This window comes from Moschus berezovskii, chromosome 17 (genome assembly GCF_049115385.1).
Source record: "Moschus berezovskii isolate FMDL1 chromosome 17, NW_MosBer_1.0, whole genome shotgun sequence".
NCBI classification, from domain to species: Eukaryota; Metazoa; Chordata; class Mammalia; order Artiodactyla; family Moschidae; genus Moschus; species Moschus berezovskii.
In genome coordinates, this window is record NC_142476.1 from 31,363,669 (window position 1) to 31,384,324 (window position 20,656).

Genomic DNA, 20,656 nt, shown 5'->3' on the forward strand with positions numbered 1-20,656 from the left:
TTCTACTTTTACCTTAAAGTTACCCTAATTGGACGACCTTTTCTGTTCCCTTAAACCGTCTAGCCTTAGGCGAGGACCACATAATCTAATTCATACAATATTAACAAATCATAAAGCAAAGTGCCGTCACACCTTTAGCAGTTTGCGGGCCAGCGTGGTATTTCAGCTCAAATGTTTGTCTCTAGAAACACACTTTAAAGGGTTTTAACCTGGCGCACGGGCTCTCACACAAACTCTGCTGAAGGTGGCTCCGAGTCTCAGGGGCGGCGCGCCCTGACCCCCGCTGCTCTGAGCAACAGCTGTCGGGTTTCACCCTGAGCCGAGCCCCGCCCGCACGCCCCGGGGCCCCGGCCCCGCCCACGGTCGTGGTATTCTGCCCCCGGGATGCGCCTGCATCCCTGCCAGGCGACGCCGCGGGAACCGCACTCCCGGGCCGCGTCGCTCTCAGGATGGAGAAGAGGGCTCGGAGCTCCTCCAGAGACGCCCACGCCCACAGGAGAGGCAGCGGCTCCTCGCACAAGGAGAGCAAGAGGGCGAAGACAGACCGGGGAGGCCGAGGCCGCGGGCGCCGGGATGCCGAGCAGGAGCAGCCGGCCCTGGGGCGGGCAGGGAGCCCGGGGGAGCCCCGAGCGCCGGCGGCCACTGTGGTGGACGTGGATGAAGTCCGGGGCTCTGGCGAAGAGGGCACCGAAGTGGTGGCGCTGCTGGAGAGCGAGCGGCCCGAGGAAGGTACAGCGGGCAGGTTGAGGCCCCGGGACGGGGTGCGGTCTTTCCAAGTGGTACCCAAGAAATGTCAGTTAGGGTGCAACGAGTCACCGCCCTGAGAGCTACAGAGGTCAGAGCAGCCGGCTGGACCTGCTCAGATTTCCAGGAAATGAAAGACAGCGAGTTAGGACCCTCTGACTCACCAGTGGTGGAGACCAAAATGCATCAGAAGAAATACAAATAGCATCCACTAAATACCATTGTTCGCAGGGGTCAGCCACGGCTGGGAGGTGGGAGGGAGTGTGGTCCAGGTTGGGGACCAATGCAAAGGAAACTTGCAGCTGCTTCTTTGGCTCGAAGAGTATGTGAGCCCCTAGTTTAAGAAATGCACGAGCTGATGATTCAGGGCAGTTTGTAGCTTATTCTCGGCTTTTCATCAGTTAACCTAAAAGTATTTTGTTCTTTCCTTGTGCTGATCATCCTTTCTAAAAAGTAGAGACATAGAGCCAAGTAAAGAAAAGCTGCTGCTAAGTCGCTTCAGTCGTGTCCGACTCTGTGCGACCCCATAGACGGCAGCCCACCAGGCTCCCCCGTCCTTGGAATTCTCCAGGCAAGAACACTGGAGTGGGTTGCCGTTTCCTTCTTCAATGCATGAAAGTGAAAAGTGAAAGTGAAGTCGCTCAGTAGTATCCGACTCTTAGCGACCCCATGGACTGCAGCCTACCAGGCTCCTCTGCCCATGGGATTTTCCAGGCAAGGGTAGTGGAGTGGATTGCCATTGCCTTCTCCGAAAGAAAAGCTAGATCTCAGCTAACCATTTTATCATAGCCAGAGCCTTACCCATCTATCAAATGGGGACACCAACAGTACTCACCACAGAGGGTAATTGTGAGGATAAAATGAGCTAACATTAAAATGAGCTCACATAAAACGAGCTAAGATAAACACCCAAAGTGCTTATCTTACACAAAGCCTGGAAAGTATATACATATAATATAAATGCTCAGAGCAGAATCTTTGCAACCTAAAAGAGGCAAGTTAGACCAAAGGGAGGGAATCACAGGGAAAAGGGTCTCTTTGGCTTCTGCAGGTGAAACAACTCTTAGGAACAAATTTATCTGCTTCGAATCCCTTTTTTAAAATTTTTGGCCACACCCTGTGGCGTGGGGAACCTGAGTTCCCCGACCAGGGACTGACCTCACGCCTCCTAAAGTGGAAGGTGGAATCTTAACTGTGCCACCAGGGAAGTCCCTGATTCCAATCCATCTTATAATGAATGAAGAAAAAACTTTTTACCTTAATTATAGGATGAAGGAGGTTTAACTTTAAAGGAAGGTAAATAAGGACTAGTGTTACACTACATTCTGCTGACTATGAAATTTTAACATTTCCCAGCTAGCAGCACTGCCTTATATGCTGCAGCATTGAAAGCTGTAACTTGAGAAAGATTCCAGCAGTTGGGCTGTGGTTTATGTTGACCGTGTTAATGCTGTTTTGCTTACCTGATGCCTTTTCATGGATCAGAAATTTCTGATTATTAAAGGGTTATTGGATTCACTGCTACATTAATGCTGAGGTTAGAAATCTGGTAAGTATTGTGCTTCAGATCATATGGGTGGGGTAGGAAAGGAAGGGAGCCCCATTTTTGGACCCCTTGCTTTGTGCCAGGCACAAGCTAGGTGCTTTACTGAGTAGTATCATTCCTATGGCACAGATAAGAAAAAATGCTAAGAAATTAAGTAACTTGCCCAAGACCTACAGGTGGAAACTAGAGAAGCCAGAATAAGTCTTATTGAAAAGCCCATCCTTGCAGGGCGCTGTGCCTGATTTCTGGTCATGGTTCCAGCACTGCCACCAACTAGCGGTGGCCTTGGGCTAGTAGCTTCACACTCTGGGCCTCACCTCAGTCTCTTCAGCTATAAAGTGACTAGAGCTAGCGGCCCCCCAAGTAGTGGATGAGTCATCTTAAGGATGAGACCTGCTTGCTGAGTCCTTGATTGGGAGCTTTCTGTGGCTCCCAGAGGAAAGGGGAGCAGACACAGCAATAACCCGTCTCTTGTTCATGTAGCTCCAGATTTCTACCATTTCTCCCAGGCTACCTGAGATTGGGAGAAACAAAAAGAAGCCTCACTTCATTGAAATTTTGGGGATTCTCGCACTATGGCATATCTAAAGGCTCTTCTGGCTTTAACATGTAATGTTTCACTATTCATTTAAACCTAACAAACTGGATGTTCAAGGAACTCATTCTAAGAGAAAAATACTTTGTTAGTAAAACTTCTAAGTTATATTTGGGTATAGATATTAGTTTTCTGTTCATATCCCTAACTATGATATAAAGGAATTTGGAGGACTTTCTTCACTTACAAAATGTAAATTTTGTCTGTATGTGCTTTTATTTATTTTTACTTACCATGCTTATCACTGGCAAATGAAATATTATTATAAACATGTTTAAATATGGCAAGAACACTACTATTGCTCTCAGGAAAGAATATTGTAAAAACCAATGTGATGCTGATAGAGTCATCTCTCCCCAAACAGACTGCATGAGAAATAAATTCCATGGAACATGAATTTGTTTGGAGAAAACATCACCTGGTCAAATTTTGGGAAATACTAGGTTAAACAAAGTTAAGAAGGCTTCTTTGCTGAAGGGATTCTCCTAGCTTCAATATGCCCATGACTGTTGGGAGCTCCAGAGGGGGACAGAGTACACAGTATTTTCTAAACTCATTTATTCCAGGAACTCTTGATCTGTGGAGCACCCTGTGGGACACCATTTGGGAACCACCACAGGTTGGCATTTAGCACTGCGGTTAGTTTTGTGCTGGTACATCTTGTTTTATCTGTCCTCTTCGATTAATCTGCACATCAGTTTGGTGATGACCTTTCCAGTGATTTTCCCAGCATGGAAATAAAATTTTCAGGCCCACTAATTAGTTATCTGTTTCCATCCCTTCTCTTAAAAATAGACTTCTTACCATTTGTAATCTTTAGTCACCTTCTAGTTCTCTATGAGATTTTTTTAAACTGACAAATAGTGTCCCTTTGGCCAATATTCTAGTACATAAAGATTAAAATTCTTGAGATTTCTAGAACTATTGCATCTAAATCATTTTCACTATCCACTTCGCTTTCCTTTCTACATTCAAGAATTATTTGCTGAGTGTATGTTTCAGGCACTACTCTAGTCCTGGGACACAGTGTAAATAAGACAAAGCCTTGAGAAGCTTGTGTTCTTGAGATGAACTTTCTCTGATATAAATACCATTTCATTTATCACTCAAGCAACCTGGACGGTCTGTACTCCAGTTCCTTATCACCTTTTTATAGGCACAGATGGGCTAATATTACCCCACAAAGGTGATTTTCAGAGGTTGTCTAAAGAGCCACACCTTTACCCAAAGAAGGGGCTCCCAGGAATTCTCTGCCTAGTGGTTATGAGTTGGAACTTTCCCTGTGAGGGCCCTAGTTCTGTCCCTGGTCAGGGGGATCTAAGATCCCACAAGCTGTGGGTTACAGCCAAAAAAAACAAAAACAAAAAACAACTTAAAAAGAAAACAAGAAGGGGCTCTCATGGAGAAATTCCAGTTATTGTGGCAATTGATAGACGCAGTTGATAAGCCACTGGACACAAGTGTTTTGAATCACTTCATATAACACCACACACAAAAAAAAGAAAATAGTTTAGTGCTTCTATGTGTATATGTCATTTCATCCTTATGCCAGATGTGAAATATCCCATGAGACAGTTATGAAATAGTCATGCGATGAATAGCATTTCCTTGAATAGATGAGGAAACTGAGAGGTTGTGTGCCTTGCTTAAGGCCATTTGAACAGAAAATGGTGGCACCAGAACTAGAGCCCAGACCACATGTCCAGATGCTGTGGTTGTTCCAGGGTACCCACCGCTGCCTTTCCAGGAGCCTGGTCCACCTTTCATCGGCCCCCAAAGCCCGTCACACTGACAGGCTCTGGGAAATGACCACACTGATGTCCAGCTCATTCTACTGTTTCCAGCAAAGTCTACACACTGATCCGACCCTAATATCAAGGACTGAGTTAGAGGTGCTAGTCAGTAAATGTGGAGAAGTTCCAATATAATTATTCTTTTTCTTTTTTCAAGGTACCAAGTCTTCCAGTTTAGGGGCCTGCGAGTGGCTTCTTGTCCTCACATCCCTGCTCTTCATCATCGTGACCTTCCCTTTTTCTATCTGGTTCTGCATAAAGGTGAGATTCCATGAGGACCGAACAAGTAACTTCCTGGTGTCTCTCACTCACCACCCCATGTCCACTCTCATTTCTGTGTTTTGGTACTTGCTGTCTGCTCTGCATGGAATGCGCTCACTCCCACTCACCTTGCAGAAGAGCTCTTACTCTTTTATACCTGCTCAGAGATAACTGAGAAACTTTCCTTGACTCCTCCAGACTGTCATTCCCTTCCTTGTGCTTGCATCTCCCCCCCACCCCGTTTTATATCCATTCTAGCAATTACCACAAGTATAATGTTTGTGGATACCCAATCCATGCCAGTATTCTTGGGCTTCCCTGGTGGCTCAGCTAGTTAAGAATCCACCTGCAATGAGGGAGACCTGGGTTTGATCCCTGGGTTGGGAAGATCCCTTAGAGAAGGGAACAGCTACCCACTCCAGTATTCTGGCCTGGAGAATTCCATTGACTGTATAGGCCATGGGGTCACAAAGAGTCAGACAGGACTGAGTGACTTTCACTCACTTAAATCTCTGCCATTAGACTGAGGGCCCCTTCAAGACAGGACCTATATCCAGTTGATCTACACTCTATACTAACACAAAGACCGACCCAGAATAGGTCACGATGCCTATTATTAACACATCCAAGAAACCTCAGGCAGCTTCAAGAGATCACAAATGACAAACATCTTGGGCCCATAGGTGGCGCTAGTGGTAAAGAACCCTCCTGCCTGCCAATACAGGAGACATAAAAGGGGAAGGTTCGACCCGTGGAGCCAGAAGATCCCCTAGATTAGGGCATGGCCACCCACTCCAGTATCATTGCCTGTAGAATCCCATGGACAGTGGAGCCTGGCAGGCAACAGTCCATAGGATCACAACGACACACAACTGAAGCAACTTGGCATGGTGGTTTTACACGTGTCTGAAGCTGTCCCTGAAGTAAATGAAGGCCTGTGTCAGTTCGGGAAGAACATGAAATTAGAAGTACAAGGGATTTGTGGGGAGACATTGTAAGAAAGATTGAGAGTAGAAGTAGGGAGGGAAAGCCTTCAGAGAACACTGCAGATCTAACACCTGTGATCTGAGAAGCGGAAGGAAGGATTGGACAGAAGGAACCTCAGACTGTGGGACACCTTCAAGAAAGTCTTGGCCCTACTGAAAGGGAACTCCTGAGCAAAGCTTGCCTGGTAGATGAGTCTCACAATGGACAGAAATGGCCAGGCCCTTGTATCCCTGCCATTCTTAGTCACTGGCCGGAATGGCCAGGAAGAGCATGTCTTTGGCGGGAAGGCTGCAGACGCTGCTGAGGCTGTTGTCAATTTCATGCAAGCTCTCCTTCCTCTTCTTCTTCTCCTTCATCTTCATAAGAGGGTGTTGGATTTTGTCAAATGCCTTTTCTTCACCCATTGAGACGATGACATGGTATTTGCTCTTTATTCTCCTAATGTGGTATATAATATTCATTGAATTTTGGGTGTTAAATCAACTGTATATTCCTAGGATAAGTCCCATTTGGTTAGGGTGTATAAACCTTTTAATATGTTATTGGAGTCAGGTTGCTTGTTGTCTTGTTGAGGAGTTTTGTGTTTATATTCATGAGAGATATTGGTCTGTACTTTTCCTTTCTTGTGACGTCTCTGTCTTGTTTTGGTATCGGGTAATCCTGGCCTCAGAGAATGAGGTGGGAAGATTTCCCTCTTTAATTATTTGGGAGAATTTGTGAAGAACTGCTGATAATTCCTCTTTAAATGTTTGGCAGAATTTACCAGTGAGCTCATCTGGCCCTAGACTTCTCTTTGTTGAAAATTTTTTAACTATGAATTCCATCTTTTAATTCTGGGTCTTTTTCACTTTTATTTTTCCTTCTTGAATCAGTTTTGGTAGTTTATGACTCTGTAGGAATTTGTTTATTTTACTTGTTATCTAATTTGTTGCTGTATAGTTGTTCATAGTATTTTCATCTATAATCTTTTTTATTTCTATAAGTGATGTCTCTGTCATTCTTCTTTGGCTCCTGATTTCAGCATTTAAATCTTCTCTCTTTTTTTCTTGGTCAATCTAGCTAAATATTTGTCAATTTTGTTGAATTTTTCAAAGAACCAACTATGGTTCTTTGGGTTCAACTATGGATTCAATTAATTTCCTCTAACATTTTTCTGTTTTCTATTGCATTTATTTCCACTATAATCTTTTTTCTTTCTGCTTACTTTGGGTTTAGCTTGTGCTTCTGTTTCTAGCATCAAAAAATTAGTTTATTATTTTGAGATATTTATTCTCATTTATTATAGATATTTATAGCTATAAATTTTCCTCTAAGCATTGCTTTAGTTGCATCCCATTCATTTTGGTATCATAAGGTTTTGTTTTCATTCATCTCAAAGTGTTTTTCAGTTCCTTTTGTGATAAATTCTTTGACCTGTTGGTTAGAGTGTGTAATTTAGTTTCCCAAATATCCTTTTGTTATTGATTTCTAATTTCATTTCATTGTTATAGGAGAATATACTTTGTGTGGTTTCAATCCTTTTAAATTTATTGAGGTTTATTTAAATGGCCTAGCATATGGTTTATCCTGGAGATGTTCCATGTTCACGAAAAGAATATGTACTCTTCTATTATTGAGTGGAATTATGCATAGATATCTGTTAGGTCTAGTTTACTTATGGTGTCGTTGAAATCTTTTCTTTTTTTGTTGATCTTCTGTCTAGTTCTTTTACCCACAATTGAAAGTGGGATAGTAAAGTCTCTAAACTATTGTTGTTGAATTTTCTATTTTTATCTTCTTTTGGTTTTTGACTTATATATACTGAAGCTCTATTTTTAGGTACATACATGTTTACCATTGTTATACTTTCATAATGCATTGACACTTTTACCATTTCACAGTGTCCCTCTTTATCACTAGTAACATTTTGGTGTGTTGGTTTTAAACTCCATTTTGTCTGATATCAGTGTAGTCAGTCATGCAATTTTTTGGTTACTCTGTGTGATGTAGTTTTTTCTATCCTTTTACTTTCAACCTATTTGTAATTTTGACTAGAAAGTGTATCACCTACAGACAACATATAGTTGGCTGCAGGCTCTTCTTGAAGGGTGATCTGAGCACCTGCATGGCTGCCATAAGGTTTGTATGTAGCTAGTAAGAGATTCACATAAAAACTATTAAAGCATCAGTCACAGCAATAATATAAGATTAAATATGCTGTGATTTCTTTGATTTGATGGAAGCAATTATTTTTTAGACAATCATGAGTCCTTAATCAAAATTCTGTCCACAGGCTCAAAAATTAACATGGCCAATACACTTTTTCATTGGTTCCTGAAATTCTACATTTACTAAATATGTATTTTGAAAATGGAAGTTTTAAGAGAAATTTTTTCTTGGTTCTCAAAACAAGAGATTTCTGATACTTATAATCATTGTCATGCCAAGGTTTTTGAAGACTTCATTTTTCTCTCTTAGGGTAATTCAAAAGTATTGCATTTCCCTTTAGGTTGTACAGGAGTATGAGAGAGTAATTATATTCCGACTGGGACATCTGCTTCCTGGACGAGCCAAAGGCCCTGGTAAGAACAATTTTCTTTACACCCCACCCCCCTCAAGAGACTTGCCAATTTCATCAATTCATGTATATTTGTAATATGGCCCTCAGACTACATGAAGTAACTTAACTCATGATATCTTCATTTTTCAGTCTGTTATTTATAACACTGATTATTAAGAAATTCTTCAGAGAACATTACTACCAGGTCACTAGTGACCAAAAGAGAGTGGATGCAGGGAGACATATGCCAGGGCCAGACTGGCTGGAGTAGAAAGTAGGTTAGGACCTATGGTCAGGCACCCTATACATTATACTGGGTGGGTGAGGACTAACTAGCCAACCAGAGGCTGGTATCATGATGCTGCTGTTCTGATTACCTCTGGGCCTCCCATTATAAGAAATACCACATAGAGGTTGCTGGCTCTAAAGTTTGTCACCTTGATACACACATGGATTCAAAAACTAGCTTTTTATAGAGCACCTAAAAGGCACTAGTTAGGCACTAATGCTAACAATAATGCATACAACACTCTTGTTAGAGAGTTTAAATCTGGTGAAGGAGACAGATGTGTAACCCAAGATCTGGACAGGTCAGCAGCATGACCAAGCTGACCATACAGCCCACTTTACTGGGTATAATCCCTGATTAGGCCTGTTGTCCCAAGTGTAGTCCTTTCCTTTCACCCTTAAACATGTCCCATATGGAACAACAAATTATTTGGTAACCTTAGCAACAACAAACACAACACAGGGTTGTGATGGCCCAATGGTCTATGCATAGACCAGGGAGGCTAAGAAAAGTGATGTAGCATTCAACTTGACACCAAACAGCCTCCCTGAGAGCTAATCACCTGTCACTTCCCTTGCCCCCGCCTTCTAGGCCTTTTCTTCTTTTTGCCCTGCCTGGATACCTACCACAAGGTTGACCTTCGTCTCCAAACCTTGGAGATACCCTTTCATGAGGTAAGCCAAGTGGGGGATTTTGCTTTCTGTCTACATTTTTCCTGGCTAAGCACTCTACCAATTCTGGCCTAGAAGAAAATGACTATTCTTTCTCAAAAGAAGAAAAAAAAAGATTACGTCAAAATTTAAAACTCCTATACATCAAAGGATACAATTAGCAGAATGAAAAGGCAACTTATAGAATGGGGAAAAGTAGTAAATATTCTCTCTTATAAGAGGTTAATATCCAAAATATATTAATCCTTATAACTCAACAAGTAAGCAAACAATCCAAGTAAAATGGACAAAGGCCTTAGTGATAGTCAATTTTATGTGTCAACATGACTAAGGCATGGTACCCAATAATTTGGTCAAATGCATCTGGATGTTGCTGTTATGGTATTTAGATAAAATTAATATTTAAACTGAATGACTGAGTAAAGAAGATTGCCCTCCATATATGATATATTGTATATACCTTGACTTGAATGGAAATATCTCTCCAAAGAAGGTATTTAAATAGCCAATAAACATGTGAAAAGATGCTCTGCGTCACTAAAATCATTAGAGGAAATGCAAATAAAAAACACAATGAGATACCACCTCACATCTATTAGGATGGCAATTATTAAGAAAAAAAAAAACAGAAAATAATGTGTTGGCAAAGTGTAGAGAAATTGGAACCCTTGTATACTGTTGGTGGGAATGTAAAATGGTATAGCTACTGTAGGAAACAGTTACTCAAAAATTAAAAATAGAATTACCATATAATCTACCAATTCTACTTTTGGGTATATAGACTCCAAAGAATTGAAAACAGGCTAATTGAAGAGATGCTTGTATACCTGTGTGCATAACATCAGTTTTTCACAATGGCCACAAAGCTGGAAGCAATCCATGTGCCCATAAATGGCTGAATAAACAAAATGTGGCATATATCGGCAATGGAATAATAATCAGCTTTAAAAAGGAATGAAATTCTGGCACATACTACAACATGGATAAACCTTGGGAAAATTATGCTAAGTGAAATAAGCCAGTCACAAAAAGACAAATACTGTATGATTCCTTTTATATGACGAACCTGGAGTAGTGAAATTCAGAGCAACAGAAAGTGAAGGATGGTTGTGGGGACTGGGGGAGGAGAGAACTGAGAGGTGTTCAGCGGGTTTCAGTTTTGCAGGATGAAAAGAGTTCTGGATGCTTGTTGATCAACAGTGTGAATGTACTTAATTCTACTGAATTGTGCAGGTAAAAATGGTTAATATGGTGAATTTGATGTTCTGTTCATTTTAACACAATTAAATGTTGAGTTAACATCTAGACTTTCCTGTTACTGATTCAGATTTATAAACCTTTCCTAAATGGTCTCCTACTTTCAGTTTGAGGTTCTTTCTCATTCTTTCTTTTGGCAAACAGAAATGTGAATAAAAATGATATATGTTTAAAAGGCTTATTTTAGATAATAAAATGTAAAAAAGGAATAAAACATACACCTGATCCTGTTACCCATAGAGTTGATATTTTGGAATGTATCCTTCAGACTTTTCTATATATGTGGTTATACTTCCAGACAAGTATATATATGATATGTATATATACACATATATATCATATATACATATATACATCATGTATATCAATCATACCATACAAACTATTTGGTCACCTATCTTTTTTCACTCAAAAATATACTGTTACCATCTTTTTATATATCAGCTATGCTTCTACCTCTGTTTTAAATAGACACAGCATTTCACTGTGTGGATTTTACTCAATTAATTTACTTAACTAATTGAGTTTAGTAACTGGAATTTACTCAACTAATTCCCTATTGTTGATACTGTTTCTAAACTTTTTTGGTTGCTGCACTGCATGGCCTGGGCTTCTCTGATGGCTCAGTGGGTAAAGAATCCAGCTGCAGTACAGGAGACACAGGAGATGTGGGTTCGATCCCTGGGTCAGAAAGATCCCCTGGAGGAGAGAATGGCAACCCTCTCCAGTATTCTTGCCTGGAAAACCCCATGGACACAGGAGCCTGGCGGGCTACAGTCCAAAGGGTCGCAAAGAGTCGGACATGACTAAGCACACAGGCGCTGCGTGGGAGATGGGATCTCAGTTCTCAGACCAGGAATTGAATCCAGACCTCCAGTAGTGAAAGCTCCAAGTCCTGACCACTGGACTGCCAGGGAATTCTCTATTTCTAATTTTTTCTTACAATAAGCAATCCTGTGAATCACATCTTTACAGTTAAATCCTTAAAATATATCCTTTTGTCTAAAAAAGGAAATGTTGTACACATACATCTCTTAGGGCTTTTGATATGTATCACAAACTGCCCTCTAAATATACACTCAATACACATGAGTACTGGTTTCCCAGAATGTGTTGCTCTTTTGGCAGATTTTTTTGGCGTCAGTTTAAAAAGACCTGATATACAATCAGCTGGATGTTTTCATATAAGAAAATTATTCCTTTTTTTTTTTTACAAAAGCATTTATAACAGGATTCTTGTTATAAATTGTTTAGTGTATGTAATAAAAACTCCATAATTTTTTTCAATGTCTATTTGATTAAAGACTGAGCCAACTACTCCTTTTTTTTTTCTTACTATTATCTTTCTCTGAGAAAATACCCTTTGGACATATTTAACCCCTCTATCCTCATGTGGGAAAGAAGCCCAAGAATCAGGCCTGTCATCCAAATTCTTTTTTTCTGCCTAGATTGTCACCAAAGACATGTTTGTGATGGAGATAGATGCCATCTGCTACTACCGCATGGAAAATGCCTCTCTTCTCCTAAGCAGTCTCGCTCATGTGTCCAAAGCTGTCCAATTCCTTGTGCAAACCACCATGAAGCGTCTCCTAGCACATCGATCCCTCACTGAAATTCTTCTTGAGAGGAAGAACATTGCTCAAGATGTAAAGGTACGTAGATGAATTTAACACCAAGTATGTTGAAATATCCCTTTACCTTTCATTCCTTTCTTCATTGACCATTTGCTGAATCTTCCGTGTGCCATGCGTGCACCTGTTACAGGTACAGTCCCGAAAGGAGCTGAGAGTTGAGAGGTTGCCCATCAGACCATTCCTAGTCTGAACTAGTCCTACTCACCTAGTCACTCATCTGTGCGATTAGTCAGTCATTGCCACACCTTGTCTTCTCACCTTCCCCCAGAGGCTGGAAGGAGGGGTTGGTGGGATAAAAAGATGATAAGGAATGAATTTGGGGACCTTACAGTCTAGTTGGGGAAACAAGCAAAGTTAAATAATGATAAAGACTGAAAAACTTTTTCAGGTCTTTAAAATAGGCGAAATATCACAGACCTTTAAGTGGTTAATTACCCAATCAATGATCCAGATTTGATTGAGTTGGGATGAAAAGAGAGAAAAACAAGAACTGCCTCACAAGCAGCAGCATCTAGCCCTGCAGAGAGCCAGCTCAGCAACTTCGCTCACAACCAGGGTTGGTGTCTGCAATTCTTCCCGAGACAAATTGGCAGAGGTGTTCAGAAGAGAGATGAGAACAGAGCAGCATTCTAGGTAGCCGGCCAGTCAAGTGGCAGTTACCATCAGTGATGGAGGCTGTCATTGAGGCCAAGAGGCGCCCAGACCCCGAACTGAGTTAGGAGGGTACGATCAAGTCTAGCTAAAGGAAGACTTCCAACAGAAGCAACAAAGGATCGAAGGCACTGATGATGATTATTCTTGATGAGGCCTAGGCAGACACAGCTGAAACCATGAGGTGTCCGAATGTTTGTGGCTTGTCCAATTCATCACTGATAAAACTGGGATTAGCATCCTAGCAAAAATGGAAGAATTCAGGAAATAAGAGAAGCTGAAAAGAGAGAAAGTTAGAACAAGAAGACACAGGGAAGTTGCTGCTCTGGAATTTAAAAACCACTCTCATGTGCTCACCTCTATCCTCCCTTCAACCCTCTCTTTCTGTTCATCCCTCCTCAAGGGATAATGGATAAGGTCCAGATGCTTGACATTCAAGCTTGCCCTTGTTATGCTGAATTATAATTTATGCATTTACACATTTGTTTTCCCAGACCTTGAACTCCATTCTGTCAGGGGTCATATTTTATTCATCTTTTTGTCCTCAGTACTTGGTCCTGGGCTCTTACACAGCAGATACTGGGTTTTTGGATGAGTGAATAAATGACCCAACTGTTGTAGCCTCACCTTTGCTGTCTTTCCCTTGGGTGTCTGATACTCTAGGAGAGTGTTTCTCCAGCTTTCGGTGTGTCTATGCTTCCATGCCTCCTCTTAGGCTGTTCCTCACAGAGTTGGACATGGCTGAACAACTAAGCACAGCACAGCACTGCACCAAATACTTCCCTTTTCCCCACAGGCAAGATTGATTGTATTGTCCTTTAAGATGCCACCTCCTCTGAAGTCTTTTTCAACATTTCTTCCTCTCATCAACCCCTCAAATTAGTCTTCTCAGGGTTCCCAGTGTACTAAGCTAACTAGTCACCAAGAAATCATCAGAAATAAGTTAAAAAGGAAAAAGAGTATGACCCACCTATTGCTCCATGCCTGTCCCTCCTTTCCAGAACCCACAGTTCATTTTCTTCCCACTCTTGGGATGGAGAGGCAGGGGAGATGGGTGTCACCAACAGGAAGTGAAAGCTCCTGTAAATGAATATTATATGGAAGAGAATATCCTATGAGAGAGAGACTAAAAATACTAGTTCTGTAACAAATGCATTTGAGAACAAATTTAACAAATGCACTGTGTGCTAAGTTGCTTCAGTTGTGTCCAACTCTTTGCAACCCTATGGACTGTAGCCTGCCAGGCTCCTCTGTCCATGGGATTCTCCAGGCAAAAATACTAGAGTGGGTTGCCATTCCCTTTACCAGGGGATCTTCCTGACCCAGGGATCGTACCTGCATCTCTTACGTCTCCGCATTGGCAGGCGAGTTCTTTACCAGTAGCGCCACCTGGGAAGCCCCAATATAAATGTATTTTAGAGCAAATTTAACAAACATACATCTCTATTATTTCTTATAGCTTTTGTAACAAATTACCACAAATCACCACCAATTTTATCTTATGGTCTCAAGGCCAGAAGTCCAAAACACATCTCACTGGGCCAGAGCCAAGGTGTCAGCAGGGGCTCGTTCCTTCTGGAGGTTTGGAGAAGAGAATCCATTTCCTTTCCCTTTTCAGCGTTGGGTGGCCGCCGGCATTCTTTAAATCATGGCCTCTTCCTCCGTCTTCAAATCACAGCACTCCAACCTTTGCTTGCATTATCACATCGCTTTCTCCTCTTCTGTAGCCAGATGTCCCGCACCCCAACCACGCTTCCCTCTTCTAAGGACCCTTGCAGTTGCTTTTTGGGTCCACTGGGAAGATCCAGGATAAGCCCTTCATTTTAAGAGCCTTGACCTTAAATTGCATCTGCAGAGTTTCTTTTAGGGTAACATTCACAGGTTCCAGGGTTGTCTTTAGGAGCCATTAGTCAGCCTACAACACCATCTTTAATTCCACAAGTATTTGTTGAGTGGCACTGTGCAAACTAAACAGGTTTTTGCAAGGCCTTATAATGTTAAAATGAAAAAGGGAAGGACATAATGTCCTTTCAGGAGAAATGTGCCTTCTCAGTGTGGTGGCCACCGGTACACCCAGAGGTTCTCACTGATGTCTCAACTCTTCCCTCCACAGGTTGCCTTGGATGCAGTGACCTGTATTTGGGGAATCAAAGTGGAGAGAACAGAAATGTGGGTAGGAAATTAACCAGGAAGAACAATATGATAAAGGGAAATATTTTGATTTTATTTAAAAACTTCTATTTGAAAAATTATTTTCATCGAATGAGTACTGTAGCCACATTAGCATAAATTTGGAAGAAAAAAATTTACATATTATCTCATAACTATAACACAACCACTATAAACAGCTGGGTAAATAACTGTCATATTTTCTATGGATTTAAACATTTTCTAAGGTAAAATTCACATAACATAAAACTCATCATTTTGAACCATTTAAAATTGAAACTCGGTGGTTTTCAGTATATTCACAGAGTGACACAACCGCCACTACCATGTAATTGCAGAACATTTTTATCATCTCCAAAGAAAGCCTGCATCCATTAAGCAGGAACTCCTCATTTCTGCCTCGACCCCCAGCCCCCAACAACCACTGACTCCTCTCTGTCTCTCTAGATTTGGCTATTCTAGACATTTAATATAAACGTAATCACACGATCTGTGGCCTTTTGTGCCTGGCTTCCTTCACTCACCATAGTGTTTTCAGTGTCCCTCCGTGGTGTAGCATGAATCAGCACTTCATTCCTTTTTACAGTTGAATAATATTCCATCGCGTGACTGGCTATACCACACTTTGTTGATCTGCTCTCAGTTGATGGACATTTGGGCTGTTTCCACTTTGGGGTCATTATGAATCAGGCTGCAATGAACATTCATGTGCAAGTTTATATGTGAACATGTTTTCACTTCTCTTGGGTATATACGTAGGTGTGAAATTACTGGATCATCTGGTAACTCCATATTTAACTTTCTGAGGAACTGCCAAGTTGTTTTCTATGTACTTTTTATACTTACAATCAGGGCAAAAAATCCAATTTTGTATCTTTTATGCAGCACATTAAGTACTTGATCAGTTCTACCCTTTTCAATTCAGGTCTCTTTTGTCAACTTAGATGACTGCCCTCATTATTAATAGTATGGCTCTTCAAGGCTGTTGTTCATTATTCAAATTTAATAGCCGGAATTCAGATTAAACTTTAAGTGGGAAAATTATCACAGTGTTGTGTGGGCCAAAAAGTTCATTCACATTTTCTGTAAGATGCTATGGAAAAACCCAAACGAACTTCTAGGCCAACCCAATACAGCAACACAAAATGTGCTTTACTTGTAAAGAGAAAACCATAGCTCTACTACAGATTCAGTGATAATAAAAATCCACATTGGAGGCACTGATGCTTAAGCCCCTCTTCTCTGCCCACCGTCTGTGCAGAGGTCTAGGGCGGCGCACTCTGCTAAATCAGAATCTGCTGTGTATCATGAACCGAGCATAGAGAAGGTGGCAGGTCTGTCTGAAAGCTCCGGCTGCTAAAGCTGTACTGCACAATCACCTACCCACCCGCTTTCTCTTTCAGTAAGGACGTGCGCCTGCCAGCCGGGCTGCAACACTCATTGGCAGTGGAAGCTGAAGCCCAAAGACAAGCCAAAGTGCGGGTGAGCCAGCCCTGAGCAGGCAGTGCTCCCACACCGTGGAGGAGCATCAGAGGAGCTCCAGAAAATCCAAAAGAAAGCCTCCTCATGGAGAACATTTCCCCTTCGCTCCTCATCATCCATCCAGGCGCTGCAGGGAATCTGGCTTATGCACATACCACTCTATTAAAATTACTCTCCTTGGGCATGCTCACAGCCTCCTAACTGACCGGTGCAACATCTCTTTCCCTGTTACACCCTCTCTCTGACGCTGTTGATAACAGTGGCCCCCTCCTCCCTGAGTCTTGCCTTCATGCTCTCTCCCTAGAGGCATCTCCCCGAACTCCATCCCTCTTCTCTAGCACTGGCATCTCTTCCTAGGTGATCTCCATCACCTGTCCCCTCTCGGTTAATGACACCCAGGCCTGTATCCGTAGCTCTGTGCAAGCTCTGGAGAGACAACCATGTCAGAGCACACTTCCCTCATCTCTAGAGCCCAGGGGAGGCTGTGCTACGCATGGCCTCTGCTCAGGCATGCCAGTGAGAAGATGTGGCTACAAGAGGATTGGTTGTGAGTGGGAAGGGGGTCGGGAAGAGGAAAATGAGGGCTGGAGGGGAGGCAGATTTCCCTTAAAGAACAGAAAGTAGGTAAGGAAAAACCCATACCTACCTAAGAGGGTGGATAACTTTGGAGCGTTGGTGGACGAGGATGGGGAGGAAGGTGGTCCTCTGGGCAGACCTGCTTCTAGATCTCTGAGTCTAGGGCCCTTTGCCCACTTTAAGGGGACATTTGGGTGGTGACCTTTTTCGTGCTTTTTCTTCTGAAATGCTAACCTGAGTTGGGAGTCATTCTTTCAGGATTGCATGTCTTTGCCTGGAATGCTGGCCAACCTTTCCTCTAAAATGGCAAAACCCTACTACTCTTCCAAGGCCCACCAGATATAGTAATTCCCCTAACACTTCATCTCTACTTGTCATGGCTCTTAACAAATTCTGCACCAAGTTACAATGAACTCTTTGTGATCCCATGGATGGTAGTCCACCAGGCTCCTCTGTCCATGGAATTTTTCAGGCAAAAATACTGGAGTAGGTTACCATTTCCTCCTCCAGCGGATTTGAACCTGAGGCTCTTGCATCTCCTGCACTTCCAGGGGGATCCTTTACCACTAGTGCCACGTGGAAAGCCCATTACAATTAACAGTATATCTCTCTCCCTAGATCAAGATCTTAAGAAAAAAGGCAGTCTGCTCCCCTGTGCTTAGCAGCACCTGTCCCATAGTAGATACTAGTGCTTGTTTGTTGAGTCACCCTAAGTAGGAATAAAACCTTCATGGAGCAAAGAAGAAAAATCACAATTGTTTTTCCTCGCATCCCTTGTCTAGATGATCGCTGCAGAAGGGGAGAAGGCCGCCTCCGAGTCCCTGAGGATGGCAGCCGAGATTCTATCAGGCACTCCAGCTGCTGCTCAGCTTCGGTACCTGCACACCCTTCAATCCTTGTCCACAGAGAAACCTTCCACAGTGGTTTTACCTTTGCCATTTGACTTGCTAAATTTCCTGTCTTCTCCAAGCAATAGAACTCAAGGAGGCATCCCCTTACCAAATCCTTCCAAACCTGTTGAGCCGCTGAATCCTAAAAAGAAAGACTCTCCCATGTTATAGGAAGAAACAAGGATCATGTGACTGCAAAGAGGGCTCCATATAACAGCTACATCCCCGAGCAAGGCCCTCGGTCCTCAGTTCCCGCTCTTTCTTTTGTTGCCAAGTGAAATGCCCTTGGAATGCATGAAGCCCCAGTGCAGTGACATACACAGGAAGACAGTGAAATCATGTAATGACAGAGAAGCCATATAGCATGTTTAGGTGTATCATCTGATCAGATGAATTATGGGAAAAAGCTTTAGCCAGCATTCTACTTTGGAAAGAATTTTGAGTCTACATATGGCTGAATTTTGACTTCTGAAAATGTAGTTCAAATGTCCTTTTCCCTCAATGCCCTCTAGCCCCTTTGGGAAGGGTTCTGTTGCTCCCACAGCCCTTTCTATATGCCCCTATCATTATGCTTATCACACTCTGTTGTAACCTTATACTTGTGATTCAGGCTTCTCTCCTACTATGAACTCCTCAAAAGCAGGCCTTAATAATTCCCTGTCATTCCACACTCTAGCTTGTATGCTCCACCCAAGGATTTTTGCACCTGACTCTGAGAGCTGCACCACAGTGACACTTCTGTATTTCTGAGGGAAAGAGAGTGTGAGTACATAGTCCAGTACTTGAGCTGGATATAAAATGTACCTAATTAAAGAATTTCAAATGAATTATTTTTATAGAGACTTTTTTTAATAGAGAAATAAAAGGACAAAAACACTTACCTGGTACATGTTGCTTATAATCTAAGGAAGCATTGTGATAAATATGGGGCTGATGTACTTTCAGTATAGAATTTACCAGTTGTTGACTTGGCCAAAAAATTTGTTTCGGTTTTTCTGTAACATCTTATGGAAAAACCCAAATGAACTAGTTGGCCAATCCAATACTTATTCTTTAAATACTAGTAACATTATGTGATCTACACATGCCCTAATTTAAGTCTTACTTTCCATTAACTTGTCCTATATAAGCAGAAGTATATAGCTACAGAAAAAAATTAGCCAAGTAAATAAGAGAGCATAGTGAGGTATATAGGAAATTCTCTAAAAACTTAAAGTAATAGCATATAGAACATTACTAATTTGCAAAACTATAACAAATCATGTTAGTAAAATGCTACATATAATGGCAATGTTGTTTGTACAGAGGGAAATGGTGGTAGCTATCTTCAGTGGCTCACTATTTGGTGATTTCTTTGTCCTTCAATCTGCCTCTTTATTCCCCATGTTATTTGATGTTATTATTTTATATTGAGTAAAGGGGATCAGCTATGTGGTGACAGATGGAAACTAAACTTTCGATGCTGAATATGCTATAATATATACAGAAGTCAAACTTAATGTTGTACACACAAAACTTACATAATGTTATATATTAATGCTGCCTCAATTTTAAAAACTTCCTAACAGCACATTATAATAAAGCTGGACAAAATGATGCCAATCTTAGGGTCATCACTGTCATACATCTCTGGGCTGCCTCATCTCCTTTCACAACTGGGAAAACTACACATTCTCACCCAATCTTACTAATTTAGGATTTCAGCCAAGCAATCCATCTTCCCAAGGTTACACTGGACGTATTAGATGACTTCAAAACCCACGTATTTCTGCTGCTGCTGCTAAGTCACTTCAGTCGTGTCCGACTCTGTGTGACCCCATAGACGGAAGCCCACCAGGCTCCCCTGTCCCTGGGATTCTCCAGGCAGGAACACTGGAGTGGGTTGCCATTTCCTTCTCCACACGTATTACTACACCATTGCAAATTAATTTATTGATATAACAATCTGCTTATAAGTTTGCTAATTATTGAGACTACAACTTTCAATTTTGTTTCAAAAGACTGTTACATCCAAATCGGAAAAATGTTCCCATATCTCATTCAAAGTCTTTCCAGTCCTTCCTCCCAAAGATCATACTAGTTCGTGGAGGAGTGGCAGTGCTGAAAGTCATGGATTGAGTCACCTCTGCTGGAGGAAATGCAGGATTCTGAAGCCAAAAGAGCAAGAAAAGTTCTAAACCATGCAAAAGTGCCAAAATACAAAATGTGGAATCCAAATGACTGTCAAATCCAAGTCAGCCAAAGGCAGCTAACAAAAATCGCCAGAACCAGGAATATGATACCAGAGAGGAAACCAATCACTGGTGAGGCAGTGACAGGATGAGAGTCGGGGCGGGGTGGGGAGGGAGCTCCTGGGTGATTTCCTAGAAGAGCTAATATATTAGGCTTTGCTTTTGTGGACCAGCTAGGGCACGGTCATAGATGGTCCACCTCCCATTTAAAGGATCAGTGGCAATTAGAGCCTCCTTGAAGCAGGAAGTATTTCTCATGACCACTGCCCATACCCATCCAAGTGTACTGATTACTGGAGTAAAGGTGGCATCAAGGATAGTCACTTTTTGCCCCATACAGA

General features: G+C 41.9%; 1 protein-coding gene across 1 annotated transcript; it reads left to right on the forward strand.

The window, feature by feature from the left end:
* The first annotated feature begins 406 nt into the window (after positions 1-406).
* NPHS2 (NPHS2 stomatin family member, podocin) lies at positions 407-19,109 on the forward strand. Its single transcript, XM_055418804.2, has 8 exons — positions 407-729; positions 4,836-4,939; positions 8,415-8,487; positions 9,346-9,428; positions 12,131-12,334; positions 15,081-15,136; positions 16,540-16,618; positions 17,977-19,109. Exons 1-8 carry the CDS (start codon positions 450-452, stop codon positions 18,253-18,255), a joined length of 1,158 nt encoding a protein of 385 aa, XP_055274779.2. The 5' UTR covers positions 407-449; the 3' UTR covers positions 18,256-19,109.
* The last annotated feature ends 1,547 nt before the right edge of the window (positions 19,110-20,656 follow it).